General features: G+C 39.9%; 1 protein-coding gene across 1 annotated transcript; it reads left to right on the forward strand.

Moving 5' to 3' along the window:
• The first annotated feature begins 2,552 nt into the window (after positions 1 to 2,552).
• Positions 2,553 to 14,323, forward strand: APOH (apolipoprotein H). The gene is made up of 8 exons (XM_087440228.1): positions 2,553 to 2,616; positions 3,019 to 3,195; positions 4,456 to 4,552; positions 5,642 to 5,718; positions 7,534 to 7,722; positions 10,821 to 11,000; positions 12,699 to 12,896; positions 14,268 to 14,323. The coding sequence occupies exons 1-8, from the start codon at positions 2,553 to 2,555 to the stop codon at positions 14,321 to 14,323; spliced, it is 1,038 nt and encodes a 345-aa protein (XP_087296354.1).
• Positions 14,324 to 16,440: the final 2,117 nt, after the last annotated feature.

Here is a 16,440-nt window from a genome sequence, read left to right on the forward strand (position 1 = left end):
AACATGATGTTCCAAGCTGTACGTTCCCTGTCCCAGTCCTAGAATCAGCCAATCTTCCAAGGAGACTTGCTGCCTTTCAGTGGAGAGTTGTATTTAGAAACCAAGATCTAGGCACTAGGTGTGCTCATTGGTATTGGGTGCATTGCCATTCCCAGGCTATTTTAGTGGAAAGAGCTAGGAATTAGATGTATGTACAGACATGCATACATATACACATACACACATCTTTATATCTATATTTATTTCTGTAGCTGTCTATATACATGAAAAATTTGTACTAATATCTCCACTTCCAATCCCACACCGCAGGGTTCATCCAAGCTTTCCTTCTTTTCATATTGCTTCTTCTCTTCATCGGTAAGAATTCTGACTTCCGTTATCCTCCATATAATTGCTTGTTTGCTCAATCCCTTGTATGTAGCCAATCCTGTGACAACACTGGGCTGCTGTCTTCACAAGGGCCACCATGAGTGCCCCACTCAGGGCAGGCAGGCAGGCAGGCAGGAAGGAAGGAAGGAAGGAAAGAGGGAAGAAAGAAAAGAAGGAAGAAACAAAGGGAGGAAGGAATGCATTATTTTAAGATTGAGGTATAATTAACGTATAATAAAATGTACAGATCTTAAATGTTTAGTTGTATGAGTTTTGATAACTGCATGTACCCAAGTAACAACTACTAAAATAAAATATAGAGTATTTCCACCCTTCCAGAAAGTTCCCTCTTGAGAGAGTACGTCCGTCAGCAGACATCATTAAAAACCCCTCTCCCCATCACTGTTCCTCTCAATGTTTATCGCTCAGTTTGCAGCTGCTGCCAAAAATGTTATCTTCTCAATTTTAAACTTCTCAAAGTTTCTTTTTCTGATGCCCAGCTAGTTTGGTTTCCCTCTCTCTTTCTCTGTCTACCTCGGATCTTTATTACATAGAACAACTTGGCCTCTCTTCATTAGGCTTCTCTCTTCTCCTCCCATTGAGGGAATTCTCCCCAATAAAGCAGAGCCTGGAAGCGATCTAGCAAACAAGAATTCTTCCCCTTAGAAGGGGAAGGTGGAGTGTGTGTATCTAGGAAGATTGTGATTTAATCACAAAAGGGGAAGAACCGCCATTAGTTTATATTGGTGGCTGCACACTTTTCTTCTTTTTGCGGAGCGCAATGTTCATTAGAAGCACAGTACAAGAATCACTGCCCGACAAGAACATTTCTTAAACTGATGTGTCTCAAGGAAAGTTAGACCTGTGGATATAAACCAAGACCACCTAAATGAGAACAAGCAAAGGCTATTTATTCACAGCTATAGCAAGGGAGTCAGCAGTCATCATTTGTGTTTGGCAGAGACTTAAAGTCACTTAGAAGAATGGGAAAAATTTTATAGTGGACAAAAAGGGAAAGTTTCAAGTGTGCCCTGATTGGAGGTTGTTGGTATGGGGAAGACGGAGGCAGACTAACTAGAAGCCAGGCATCCTATGTGATTGGTTAGAAGAACATATTTGTCTTCCTCCGGTTGGTCCTAAACTGAGCCACTCAGTTGTGGCTGAGTTTATGGTACAGAGGTTGTGGTTTGGCTTCCTGGATTGGTTGCTATAGAGATTATGGGTCAGAGTTCTATTTTTATATATTGTCTGGCCATTGTATAGTATGGCATTTGTATAGTCAGTCCCTTAGAGCAAATGATGTATGAGAACCCTATGGCTTCACGGATGGTCCCTTGTGAACCCTCCCAAGCAACATCATCAGCATTGGCCATTCTCTCCTACTCAACTTCACTTCTTTGAGTCCCCACTTGTAATTTCATGTCAACTTTCCAATCCCTAAAACAGACCTAGAAATCTGTCTAGGCAGATCTAAGAAGTATTAAGAAGGGATGAGCAGGACTTGTGTTAATTTGATGTGAGAAGACTGAGGATTCAAGGATAGTCCTAAGGTTGTAACTGGAACTACCAGGAGGATCTTGTAACTAACTGCAGGTAAGAGAGGAATATGGAAGAAATAATCATTTTGTGAGAGAAGGTGGTGAGCTCAGTTTTTTAGGCATTATAGTTTTAGAAGCCTCTGTGAAGATGTTCTTTAGAATCATACATCTGGAAACTGGAGTATCATTTTAGAGGTGTGGAGACTGAAATGCAGAGAGTAAGTGATGGTCCTAAGTATATATGTCAAGGCTGTGGGTAAAGCAAGGGCTTCGGTCCTTTGGTGCGCCATCCAATACGTACACAAAACAAAGAATGGAGAATGAGAGGTCCGGACTAGAGACCTGGCAGTCTGGGAATCACCAGGATTCTGTCAGATGCAAGAATGAACTGTTCTGTGCCATTAACATAAATGTCATGAAGACAGAAAATATCTACCAAAGATTTCACAACAGACCCACAGAAGTGAAAAGTAAATGATTAAAGAATGTAGGTCTTGGAATCTCTTTTAGATCATGACGCTTTATCTTCTAGTTACAGAGATAAAAGTATACAAAAAATGGTTAATATTTAAGCACTTTTATATTTGCATCTCTCTTTTTAGTAGGGGAAAGCCACTTTGGTGGTGTCAGTGTGAATCATCCACAATGATTTCTCCAGCGCTCATCTTGTTCTCAAGTTTTCTCTGCCATGTTGCTATTGCAGGACGGAGTAAGTACTCTGCTTTTGCAAAAATAATTAATATATCCAACTCCCTAGTATATGCCAGGGATCAATAGTGATAGCTAAAATTCTCTTTACGGTGGATGCTGGAGAGGCTGGGTTGACACTTATTCTTTACTATAGGCATGCTTAAGGCTCCTCCATAAGATAGTTAGCCAGTTTAAGCCTCAGTGTACTGACCTGTAAAATGGGGATAACAATAGTTCCTTCAAACAATCTTCAAAGGATTGTTGAGGAGATCAGATGAGATATTGCATGTATCAAGTATTTGCTACAGAACTCAGCACACTTATTATCAGTAGCATCAAATGTTTTTCATTTGTGCGTGCTAGCTGAACTTAAAAATGCAAAGAGAGATTTCTTAACCAATTGCTTTGTGCTCTATTTCAGCCTGTCCCAAGCCAGATAATGTGCCATTTGCCACAGTTGTTCCATTAAAAACATTCTATGACCCAGGGGAGGAAATAGTGTTCTCCTGCCAGCCGGGCTATGTGTCCCGGGGAGGGATGAGACGATTTATCTGCCCTCTCACAGGACTTTGGCCCATCAACACTCTGAAATGTTTACGTAAGTCAGTGCCTTCTCTCACATTCTCTCCCCTCATTTGGATTCTGCACATTTCGGGAGATAATCTACCTTGTCGTGCTCAGGGTGCAGAAGACCCCAGAGCTGTGGAGTAGAGGGCTGTGAAGAAACAAGAGGGTCTGGGGAGAGGAGACTAAGGGCAATAAGTACTATTTAGGGAACAGGAGACAAGCATAGCCTGGACCTAGGGGAGATGTAAAAAGAGACCTGGTATGATAAAAGGAGAAGGAAACACGATAGAAGTGAAGAGAGACGTGGAGATACTCTGACATCTAAAAGATGCCAAAGAGACACTTGAAAAAATAAAACTTGAGGAATCATCACATCTTTGGATTTTGCCTCAGAGTGAAAGCAGATTTAATAGTTACTGAAATGAACATAAATTTTATCTAAATTGTGTATATATTATAAATTACGTTTATAATAAAATATAAATATATTGTATATTATATAAAATTAATAATATAAATTATATATATATATTGCTATTGCTTTATGGTAGATGGTTGCTTTTATTTATTCCTCAGAACATGGTTCTATGATATCATGCAGGCATTATTTTTTTACAGTCAAATATTGAGCAATGAACCAGAGAGAATTTCTGGCAATTTTATGTAGAAGTTAAGCAGTAGGCATAACTATATGGACCTATCTAAGCTCTGGTTATTTTGGTCATATGGATATGACCATTTGTGAAAATTATACATGTTCATACAAGTGATTTTAATATGCTTTTTGATTTAAAAAGGCAAAATATAATTTTTAACGAAAAACCATAATAACATTATTAGGGAAAATTTTTATTGAAATCAGCCATAACTTGGGAACACTAACAATTTCATTTTTCACATTATTTTCCGTGTGTATATTTTTGCATTGTTGCAGAGAGTAGATACCATTTTGTGTTTTTGTCTTCATTAGCAAATCAGAAACATTGACTATGTCTCTATAGTCTTCATAATCCATATTTTGTTGGCTCCATCCTAGTTCAACTGTTGATTTACCATCATTAATTAAAACAATACCCTGATAGTGAACATTTAGACTGTCCACTCTTTGTTATTAGAGGTAACAGTGTAATGAATACATCAGTGCTTGTATCATTTGACTTATTTTGAGTTATTTTCTTAGAATAGTTACCAGTAGAGTTAATGGATCAAAGGATAGAAATGCGTTTATGTATTTTTATTTTATTAGGAAGTTCTGTAAATAGAAACTTACCTTTTTATCTTTAAATCACAGCCAGAGTATGTCCTTTTGCTGGAGTCTTAGAAAATGGAGCTGTACGCTACACAACTTTTGAATACCCCAACACGATCAGTTTTGCTTGTAACACCGGGTAAGGACTTCCGGACTGAGAGGTTAACAGATGCAGCACTTTTCTGTGCCCTTAAGCTAAACATCAAGACTGCCGCATATTTTATTTCTAGCCTTTAGGCTGGACTTGCTGATTACAGATCCACAGGGGTAAGAGTGGAGGATATAACTAGTGAAATTCTTTTCTGCTCCTGATTAGTTACTTATCTGAGGAGGCACGTTGAAATTATTGAATCTGGATGATAATTCTTTATAATCTCTGGGCCAAATCTTGGCATGAAGGTTAAAATATTATAGGAATTGGTCTTGGGCTTTAGTTATGAGGCTAATTTGACTGACTGACCTGGTAGTCTCTAGAAGAGAAGTCTATGGAGAAGGTTTGGGAGTGTGATGATGTAGAACATAGTTCTCTTAATCCTCACCTAATGCGGTACAACATGCCTAGGAAGAAAGCACTTATGGTTGCTCATATAGCTTGTCTGCCTTATGAGCAAAGACACCGCTGGTGACATTGTTAATAGCATGTTGGCTGCACATTAGGGCAAAATTTTACTGACGATCCTTTTTTGGAATTGGAGATTAAGAATTACTATGTGTGAAAGAGAATTGCAGTCCTTTCATCTGAAAAACCAATTTACTGGTGGGTCTGATGACAACGACCTTGAAAAAATTGGCTTCAAGGACAGAATGTTATATTTTTAATGGAAACAGACGGCATTGTTTTTATACATTTGTGTCAGTTGGCTCTCAGAAAATGAATAGTAGAGATTACTCAGTTTAATTCACTTTTGTGATTCTGAAGAAGAGATGATTCTTTACTTTATGTCAGAAACAGTTAACTTGTCCAGCTGGTTGGAGATGAGGGGTTTGGGGGTTTGGCTTCTACACCCGCCAGCTATGGAACCCTCCTATTCTCCAGTGACTCATGCGCAGCATTAAGCTGAGAGACTTGGTGAGCCTTAGATGAGTGTTAAGCTGCTCAGGAAAACAGCATTATAAGAGGGAAAGAAGTCAGTAGTATTAATCTGAAGCAATGCTCAATGGAGAAGACATTTGAGATGCCGTTGTTGGATTATTTTACTGCTTGATGGATTAAATTTTCCGTTTGCAGGTTTTATCTGAATGGTACTAATTCTGCTAAATGCACTGAAGAAGGAAAATGGAGTCCGGACCTTCCTGTCTGTAGTCGTGAGTCTGTGGGTCCCACTTATGGGGAAGGTGACCAGCTGGTTTGCCTGGGACTTTCCTGGTTTTCACACTGTAGGTTCCATACTCTGGAAACCCTTCAGTCCCAGCCCAACGAGACGGTTGGTCACCCTTATGGGGAATGTTCATCCTGTTATCATCTTACGGTGGAAGATGAAACAATCACTTTGGAACAACAGAAGGGAAGCATTCTACTCATGAACACACTTGTAACCTCCCCTTGGTGGAGCCAGTGATTTCTGGGTTTATTAATTCCAACACTCCCACAATGTTTTGGCAGGGGCTTGGATATGCGTGGCATTGGTCTATCAGGGACTGCCCTCATTTGACTAGAAGAACTTCTGGAAACAGTGGGATCAAATAGCTTCCTCCCACTCTGGATCCTAATTCATTCATCCACTCATTGATGTATTCAATAAACATGTAGTGAGGACCTGATATATGTCATATCTTGTTCTCAGCACTGAGGCTGAAGGAGACTTAGTTCTGCCTTCAGGAAGTGAGTCTAGTGATGAGAAAGACAGGTAAGCTTAGAGCCCATCCAGGGGCCTTGCATCCTAGGAGCTGCTTGGGATTCCTCCAAAAGGCACTGATGGTTTATTCACGTGACGCTCCGCTGAGCAGTCAGCATCAGCTCTGGGCTTTGCTTATCTAGGGAGGGCCGTTCTTACGTTCCCTAACTTGTGATGTATATAAGTCCAATCCTCGACCAGGAGGCCCAGGCATTACAATATTACTTACGATTCTTTAACATGTCAGTGAGGTCGGTCCTAGCAAAAGCAAGTGGAAAAGTAAAGTAATTTCAAATAAACAAGAGCTTAAGAAAAACTGAGTTGCCAAAAAAAAGTTTTGTAAGGATGAATCAAGTAGAGTTTTTTACTTAGCAATAGGACTCACCACGGTCCTATAAATAGTTTCCTGTTGAAGCAGATTTATATCTTTTTCATAAAGTCATTTTTTTTCTTTTGAGTTACAAGTAGAAAGGCTACTTTAGCTTCAATCTATTCTAAATGAGTGTTTCCTCACATTTTAATGTACATATGAATCACCTGAGCATCTTGTTAAAGTGCAGATTCTGATTTGTGGGTCTGGGGTGGGGTCTGAGCTTCTGCATTTCTAACAGGCTCCCAGGCAGCGCCCATGCTACTAGTCCGTGGATCGCACTTTGAGTAACAAGGATCTGGATAATTCAAGTTAAATCACACTTTGCTCTGCACTGTCTTCCATTATGTTAGTATCACTTTCCCTGGACTTGTTGAAACTCTGGCTTAGTCAGGGCAGAATAACAATCCACGACTATGTCTCCATGGGGAGCCACTTGGGTAAGCTCCATACACACAGAGTGCAAAGGCAGGACGTATTCAATAGGATCAAGCCTGAACTAGCAGTGGAACCTAGATGTCACAAAAGACTTTGAGCCAAGTTGCTGTCATCAGCAGTTATTGCAGGATAGTCTCTCAGCAATGTCCTCTTCCAATTCTGACTTCCAGAAACATCTTCCAAGGTAGCGTTTGGATCAAAGACTTATGGAAACCTAAGCGTGGTGTTATTGTAAAAGGCAAATTAGCTGTGGCAAGACTTCAATTTACTTCATTTTTTAGTTTTCTGACTGGTTCAGACATCTGATTTTCAGATCATATTTTCTTATTTGTCTTCTACAATTGACTGTTTTTACCCTGGCATTTGATCAAATTTTGCATTTTCTCAAGTTACTCTTTGGATTTTTTCCTTTCTGGAGAGAATATATTTAAAAGACTCAACTATTTTCATAAAAATGATAGTTCTTTCTTTTTCCAGCTGTAAAATGTCCTCCACCACCCATTCCTAAGTTTGCAAAACTTAGCATTTATAAGCCATTTGCTGGAAACGACTCTCTCTATGGAAACAAGGCAGTCTTTGAATGTTTGCCCCCATATGCGATGTTTGGAAATGATACAGTTAGCTGCACAGCACATGGAAATTGGACTGAATTACCAGAATGCAGGGGTAAGTGCAATTATAAGACAAAGTAATCATGGTAGTGTAGAAACCCATTTTTGTTGTCGAGGAAGATTGCCCTGAGCTAACATCTGTGCCAGTCTTCCTCCGTTTTGTATGTGGGTCGCCACCACAGTATGGCTGCTGACAAGTGGTGTAGGTCTGCACTCAGGAACCGAACCCTGGCCACCAAAGCGGAGAGTGCTGAACTTAACCATTAGGCCATGGGGTGGCCCAGAAACCCATTTTTGAAAAGTTATTGAAAAATCCACTATCATGGAGTGTTTCAAATGACCTTGCTCAACAAATGTTTATTGGCATCTACCATGTGCAAGGTAGTGAGCTAGGCATTCAAGATCCCAGATGAATGAGACCTGGTTTCTGACCTCAGGAGAATAATCTCTACTGCATAATGCAATAAACTCTCTGGAGCTGCCTGGGAAAGCTTGCCAGAGGAGGGGCTTGGAGGAGAAATGGAGAATGAGGGGAGGACAGGCACACAGGGCACAGGATGTGGAAAATCAGGGAGGCATGAAAGAACAGGGTGTGTGCGTGGACAGCTGACTATTGTGGTGAGACTGGTGAAGAGAAGCCTGGATTAAAATTGGGGAGGCCTAGGAGACAAAGGTGAAAAACTGGGTTGTAGTCAGATTGTTATAAGCTTTTATAGTCTCAACCCAAATTTAAAAATCACAAAAATTTTTTTGTGTGTGAGGAAGATCAGCCCTGAGCTCATATCTGATGCCGATCCTCCTCTTTTTTTGCTAAGGAAGATTAGCCCTGAGCTAACATCTGTACCCATCTTCCCCCACTTTATATGGGACGCCACCACAGCGTGGCTTGACAAGCGGTGCGTCAGTGCGCGCCCAGGATCAGAACCTGCGAACCCCGGGCCACCAAGGTGGAGCGTGCACACTTAACTGCTGCGCCACCGGGATGGCCCCCTAAAAATAAAAAAATATTTGACTTTTTAAAAAACATTATGAAAATTCTTCCTCCTTTAACTTGACCTATCATTGCTGTCTTTGAATTTGTCAACTGCATAACAAATACACAAATTATAGAATTTATCATGCACATGTGGAGTTATAATAAAGTCTGTTAACTTCTCCTATAGTAGATGTTACAGATATCCATTGAATGATTCAAAACACAAGTGCTTTTTGGTATGGGAAAACCACTACTACTAATAATGCCTAGCACCTTTTGGGGGACTTAACTTTGGGCTAGGCACTGGCCTCCTGCTAGATATGTGTCACCTCATTTAATTCTCCCAAGGCCTAAGCAGTAAGTTTTTTCTTTCTTTTTTTCAATCCTTCACCTAGATGTATCAACTGTCAATGTGTTGTGACATTCACTCTCTCCATAGACATCCACTTTTTTTTCCTGAAACTTCTGAAAATAAGTTGTACACATCATGACACCTACGCATAAATACTTCAGCCTGAATGTCCTAAGAACAAGGACATTCTCTTATATTATCACTGTACCCAAGACATTTAACATTTTTTTCAATTATTAACAATAATAATTTAAGTGATTATAATAATATGAACAATTAACATTTATTTCATATGCAAATGTTTCCAATTGACACAGAAGTACCCTTTATACATGTGTTTTGTTTTATGTGAGATCTAATCAAGAATCACACATTCTATTTAGTTGTCATGTCTCTTTAGTCTCCTTTAATTAAGAATAATCCTTTGTCCTTTTAGTTGTCTTTCACTGACATTTTTGAAGAGTACAGGTTAGTTGCCTTGTAGAATGTTCCATAGTCTGAATTTGGTTATTTACTCGTGATTAGATTCAAGTTAAATAATTTCGTTAAGAATGCATTCCATCACCTCAGGAGGCACATGGTGTCAGTCCATCATTGGTCATGCTTAGTTTGATCCTTTGGTCAGGTGGAGTGTACCAGATCTTCTCTTGGTAAAGGCATCTCTTTCTCTTTGGAATTAGTAAGAAACCTGCAGGTGATACATTGAGATCGTGTGAATATCCACTCTCTAGCAGTCATTTTAGCATCCATTGATGATCCTTGACTCAGTCAATTATGATGTTGGTGGTTGCAAAATGGTGACTTGCTAATTCTGTCTTTCCTTCTATATATATTAGCTGGCATTCTTCTATAGAGAAGAGTTTTTCTTCCATGGATTTTTTTTTTTTTTTAATAATTTTATTTATTTATTTATTTTTCCCTCAAAGCCCCAGTAGATAGTTATATGTTGTAGTTGCACATCCTTCTAGTTGCTGTATGTGGGACACGGCCTCAGCATGGCCGGAGAAGCAGTGCGTCAGTGCGTGCCCGGGATGCAAACCCGGGCCGCCAGCAGCGGAGCACGCGCACTTAACTGCTAAGCCACAGGGCCAGCTCCATGGATTGTTTTTTTTACTCTTATTATAGACTCATAGATTCCTTTTTATTCAGTGTGTGGAAGAGCCAAAATTGAGCCAAAGAATCAAAGTCTGGAGTTTGTACTCTTCAACTATCTCATTAAACTACCTCCGAAGAGCCCTTTGCTCCTGGCTCCAGCCTTGCTTTCTTATACTTGGGTAAATAGTGATATGGGTTTGGGCCTCTGCTGTTGAGGATCTTAAGAAGGCCAGGAAGCAGCGTCATTTTTCTCCTTCATATTTCGTGCTGGCTTCGTGTATAGTAGTCTGAAGACATTCAGAAGAATTAGATTTTACATTTAAAATCCAAATAATGGTATGCTGGTGTACACGGAGGGAGTCTTTTGTATTTTAATTTCATAGTTTGTTGATTAAAAGAGACAGAGTTTTTTTTTTTCTTTCAAATCCACCATCTTAGACTGTGTGGAGACAAAATTTGCAATAAATAATGCCTCATGATTATGTGAAAGCCCAAATAACTTGGTAGAGTGTCATTAATTTACTTTACAAAGTGTTGTTTCCTTTTTAATATCCAGATTCCTATAAGTATAAGATGGGGGGAGAGGATTAAGCACCAAGGTTCTTAGAAATTACATTCCAGGAACACCTAGTGATTCAATGGTATAATGGAGACTAGAATGTAACTATTTTATAACTACTGGACAACACTACTATCTTTACAAATATGTTTTATTGAATAAACTTTCTAGAAGTAAAATGCCCATTCCCATCAAGACCAGAGAATGGATTTGTGAACTATCCTGCAAAACAAGTACTTTATTACAAGGATAAAGCCACATATGGTTGCCATGATACATACGTCTTAGATGGCCCAGAAGAAGTAGAATGCAGCAAATTTGGAAACTGGTCTGCACAGCCAAGTTGTAAAGGTATGAAGTATGCGTGAGGTCTCAAAACATCTCTGAATTTATCCAGTGGATCACCTTTACTTGCCATTTTCTTGTTCCAATAATTTTCCATTTGTTGCTCAGACTTGCCTCACAGCTATTGGCATATGTAGGACTTTAGGACTCACATGGGTATGGGGAAGCTTCATGCTTAGCAAGCTTGTTTGAGATTAAACTGTGTGAGATAAACAGATCCTTTGTAAACATTGAGAATATGGTGGAAGATTGTTTGGGTTTCCTATAATTGCTTTAAGTCTTTGCCTATGACCATCCTTTCTTGCTTTGTTCTAGTCAAGACTTTTCCTGTTGTTGCAAAAACCAACCACACATTTAAGCTAGTTCAAGGAAAAGGGGGCTTATTATAAAAGGGCAACAGGCCATCTCATGGACACTGAAGATAAAGAAATGAAACACAATTGGTCCTCCTGAGGATTGGAACTGAAAGTCAGGAACTATTGCTACTCTTTCCATATCTCAATGGCCTCCCGGCCTCTCTCATCTCCGTGTTTCTCTGCTTGCTCACTTTGAACCTGGCTTGACTCTACATCAGGACCTCTCAACTATAGGATTCATCACTAACTGGCATCTTGTCTCTGAGATGCTGGTTCTTGTTGAGTTAGGTGTCTACCCTTGATCCAGTCAGTGTCATGCTGATGTGAAGAACTACAACCTGGCACTGTATTTTGCTCAGGTTGCTGTGGGCTGGACAGTTTAAGCAGAAAAGGAAATTAGGCACAGCAGGCAAAATGACGTATGACTAATGTCTTAGGTTGGAGTCCCCTAGAAGCAAAGCCTGAGACAGGGCTTTCAAGTGCCATTGATTTATTAAGTGAGTGTCTCAGGGGACGGAGAGTGAGCCAGGTGGGATCGAGTAGGCTGCTGGTTCTCAAACCTCACTGTGCATCAGAATCACCTGGAGGGCCTGTTTAAACACAGTTTCTGATTCTATAGATCTGGGATGGGACCTGAGAATTTGCATTTCTTCCAAGTTCCCAGGTGATGCTGATGCAGCTGATCCAGGGATTATGTTTTGAACAAGGATGTGGTCTGAGCTGGAGTCTACCTTCAAATTCATCCCTCTGGGAGCTATCAACCATGAATTCTACCCCAGAGTTGATCCCACTAAGAGGGGGACTTGCTTTTTGTATCCCTTTGTCAGTTAGTCATTGGCTATGGGTTGCTCTCTTTCCTGACCCTGGGGTTGGGGTCTGATTTGTATAACTTCCTGGGAGAGGTGGCTCCCTGATGGCTGAAGGCAATTTTTCAGAGACAGGAGTGTTTGTGAGCTATTATCAGCCAATACTCATGTGACTGGTGGGTGGGTGCACTAACTTAATAAATGGGATTTGAGTGAGGCAGTGTAGGCTTACATGAAATGGCAGTATCTGGTAGAAGTTTTTTTCCACCAAAGTCTAGAATCTGATGCTTCTGCTCTGACCCTCTTATGTGCCTACTGTAGGGGAAGAAAAGACCATCTTGAAAGCCATGACTAACAGTTCAATTGATAAAGAGCTGCTATTAGCAATGATACTGATGTTACTCACTGTGTACATTCTTGGAATCTTCTTGTGTTGAGCAATTTATTTCAAGTGTACCCATCTACTGGTTCAAATGCTACGTTCTCTTTTAGAAAGACTAACTGAACTCCTAAATCTTGACTACAGATATTGTCTCTTTCAGCATCTTGTAAATTATCTGTTAAAAAAGCTACTGTGATATACCAAGGAGAGAGAGTAAAGTTCCAAGAAAAATTTAAGAACGGAATGCTGCACGGTGAAAAAGTTTCTTTCTTTTGCAAAAATAAGGAAAAGAAGTGTAGCTATACGGAGGATGCTCAGTGCATAGACGGCACCATTGAAATCCCCAAATGCTTCAAGGGTAAGTCTAAGACTGGGACTTTTACCTGGGACTTCCACTTGCCCCTCACCATCATCAGTACTTTTATTACATAATGACTGTAAGAAGCCATGTCAGTTTGGCCACTGGACTTTTAAAAAGATAGGAAGGGAGGAGGAAATAGCGAGATGAAGCAGTAAGCTGCATTCAGTTTCTCTGCTTACGTAAACATTCTCCTTTTCATTTCTTCTCCTTAAAACTCAGGGTTGTGGTTTTATTCAATGAATATTGAGGTGAATTATGCCATCTTGTATAATTCCAAATTAAGCTTGAATAATAATAATAATATTGAAAGGAATATTGAATAATAATAATATTTACCACCTCTTGGTCCCAAATGATAAAGAACTCATCCCAAATTACAAAGTAACTCATGGCAGTGGTAATTGGTTTATAGATCTTCTAACATTTTTTTCCTTCCTTCAGCAATCTTGAGTTTGAAAAGTACCCATTAGAGCAAAGTATTCATTAGGGAAAAATATTTTAAGGAAGATGATATTATGTTTGTATGAGATAAGGAAGTGCATAACGGCCAGCATTTAGAGCTGCCAACCTTTTAAAGTTTCAGGTTTAGGGTTTAAATATCTTTGTTGTTATGAAGGAAGAGCCAGCCAGAGGCTGAAGCTGTTGTTTGGCTCTAGGTTTGGAAATCCTCCAAGAATGTTGACAGCCCTGTAACAGCAGGCTGGGAGAGGACAGAGTTGGGAGCAGATGTAGAGAAGAAGAGAGAGATCTGAGATGTGGCCAACTAGGGAGAGAGAGGGAATGAAAACTAGTGAATAATACCCACCTCATAGATTTGATTATTAGAAATACTGTACATGACATGTGGTAAGTGCTCAACCAATGGCAGTTAATATAGTTACAAATAGTTAGAAATGCACTGAATAAATTGTTATTGTTCAAAATATAGCAGAGCTCTGATGAGATGGTAAATATCAAAATTGACAAAGCGCAATAAGCCTAGTACAAGTCAGTAGAAAAAATACATATTAGAAAAGGATAATTTAAAAAAACCAAAGAGAGCTTTGTTGATGTATTTCTCCCTTACAGTCTTCACACAGATGGGGCACTGTTAGTGCATTGGAGAATAAATAAAGGACTGATTTTTTTTTTCTTATAATCTTGACTGGCAGAGTTATAGAGAACCTTTTATTTTCTCTCTGAAAATGAATGCCTTATCATTTTCCTGATGTTTTCTCTCATCATTTAAACCTCACACTAAATGGTTTCATTCATATAATTTAATTTGTTCTACACGTTTATAAAATGTATTTGATTTGGCTTAGCTATTTAACAAATTTAAGAAATGATTGTTTCTCTTAGAATGTTTATCTTTTTCTCTCCAAACAGAACACAGTTCTTTGGCTTTCTGGAAAACTGACGCATGGGATGTAAAGCCATGCTAAACTGGTATCGGATCCAAATTAAATATCATACTTTATCTGTATGTCCAAGGTTTGTACAAGGAACCTAATGGAAGTAGAAAAATAAAGTGACTGAATTCATTGCCTCGGCCATTGCAACATTACTCCTCATGGTGGCTTACCTTTAGTTGTGTTATCTGGTTAAGAAACTCAAATATTTGAAGCATCATCATTTCATGGCTGTGAAATGAAAAGTGTAAACCATCATGTGGGTAACCCAGTTTCCCTCTCCAATTCTATTCTCCAATGCTTTCTCCTAAAACTCTGCATTTTTTGTAGAATGGTCCACAGACTCCCTGCATCAGTATCGCCTAGTAGTTATTACAAAGCAAAAATGCTGTGTCCCAGAATTTCTGAGGATGGCCCAAAAATCTTCCTTTGTGACAAAACCCCCAGATTATTCTTTGTAGTCTCAAGTTGGAGAAGCATTGTCAAAAAGGAATAAGCATGGACTTCCAGGTCAATAGAACTGGATTTGAACCCTTGATGTTTGGTTTACATAATGCCTAAAAAATCTTTCCTTACTCACTGGAATTCCATGATCCATCATGACATTGCTCCCTTGTTTATATTCATTTCCCTTGCCGTTTTCTCCTCCTGTAGTACATGCTGGCAAAATCCACCCAGGCTCCAGCTGCCTTCCCTATGCCTGTACCAGAGCAGCTGAATGTTGCTGGAAAAAAAAAAAACACTCACAATCATGCTAATATTGTGATATTAGTGTAATAACTTTCAATTCATGAACAAACTTGACGTAAGCCCTCAGCGCTGCCCGGCAATCCCACCATATTTCTCTAGCTTGTTCACTGCGCTGCTCTCCAAGGCGGCTCTTTCTCATCTCAGCCCTGTTCAAGCCACCTTCCCTCTCCTTGCTCTCAGCTGATGACCTTGCTCCAACTTCACCAAGAAAATAGAAAGAACCCACCGCCCCCCTTTTTTGTGTGTGAGGAAGATCAGCCCTGAGCTAACATCCATGCTAATCCTTCTCTTTTTGCTGAGGAAGACTGGCCCTGGCCTACCATCTGTGCCCACCTTCCTCCACTTTATATGGGACGCTGCCACAGCATGGCTTGACGAGCGGTGCCTCCGTGTGCGCCCAGGATCCAAACCCAGGCCACCAGCAGCGGAGTGCATGCATTTAACTGCTACGCCACGGGCCCGGCCCCTCAAAAAACCCTGTTTTATCTTTCTTTTCTTTATTTTATTTTATTTTTTAAATTTTTTGTTTATTGCAGTAACATTGGTTTATAATATTGTATAAATTTCAGGTGTACATCATTATACTTCTATTTCTGCATAGATTACATCATGTTCACCACCCAAATAGTAATTACAACCCATCACCACACACATGTGCCGAATTATCCCTTTCGCCCTCCTCCCTCCCCCATTTCCCTCTGGTAACCACCAATCCAATCTCTGTGTCTATGTATTTGTTTATTGTTGTTATTTTTTTTTTTAAGATTTTTATTTATTTATTTTTCCCCTCAAAGCCCCAGGAGATAGTTGTATGTCATAGCTGCACATCCTTCTAGTTGCTGTATGTGGGACGCAGCCTCAGCATGGCTGGAGATGCGGTGCGTCGGTGCGTGCCCGGGATCCGAACCCGGGCCGCCAGCCGCAGAGCGCACCCACTTAACCGCTAAGCCACAGGGCCGGCCTGTTTATTGTTGTTATTATCTACTACTTAATGAAGGAAATCATACGGTATTTGACCTTCTCCCTCTGACTTATTTCACTTTGCCTAATACCCTCAATGACCATCCATGTTGTCACAAATGGCTGGATTTCATCTTTTCTTATGGCTGAGTAGTATTCCATTGTGTATATATACCACATCTTCTTTATCCATTCGTCCACTGATGGGCACTTAGGTTGCTTCCAAGTCTTGGCTATTGTGAATAATGCTGCAATGAACACAGGGGTGCATGTATCTTTACGCATTGGTGTGTTCATGTTCTTTGGATAAATACCCAACAGTGGAATAGCTGGATCATATGGTAGTTCTATCCTTGATTTTTTGAGGAATCTCCATACTGTTTTCCATAGTGGCTGCACCAGTTTGCACTCCCACCAGCAGTGTATGAGAGTTCCCTTCT

Source organism: Ceratotherium simum, chromosome 16 (assembly GCF_057802395.1).
Source record: "Ceratotherium simum simum isolate JZ-2026a chromosome 16, ASM5780239v1, whole genome shotgun sequence".
NCBI classification, from domain to species: domain Eukaryota; kingdom Metazoa; phylum Chordata; class Mammalia; order Perissodactyla; family Rhinocerotidae; genus Ceratotherium; species Ceratotherium simum.

Excerpts from the sequence above, each read along its gene's own strand:
- APOH (XM_087440228.1), top strand. The coding sequence starts at position 2,553 with ATGATTTCTCCAGCGCTCATCTTGTTCTCAAGTTTTCTCTGCCATGTT. Across the intron at positions 4,553-5,641 it reads AGTTTTGCTTGTAACACCGG|GTTTTATCTGAATGGTACTA; the intron begins GTAAGGACTTCC and ends TTCCGTTTGCAG. Across the intron at positions 11,001-12,698 it reads TGCACAGCCAAGTTGTAAAG|CATCTTGTAAATTATCTGTT; the intron begins GTATGAAGTATG and ends TGTCTCTTTCAG.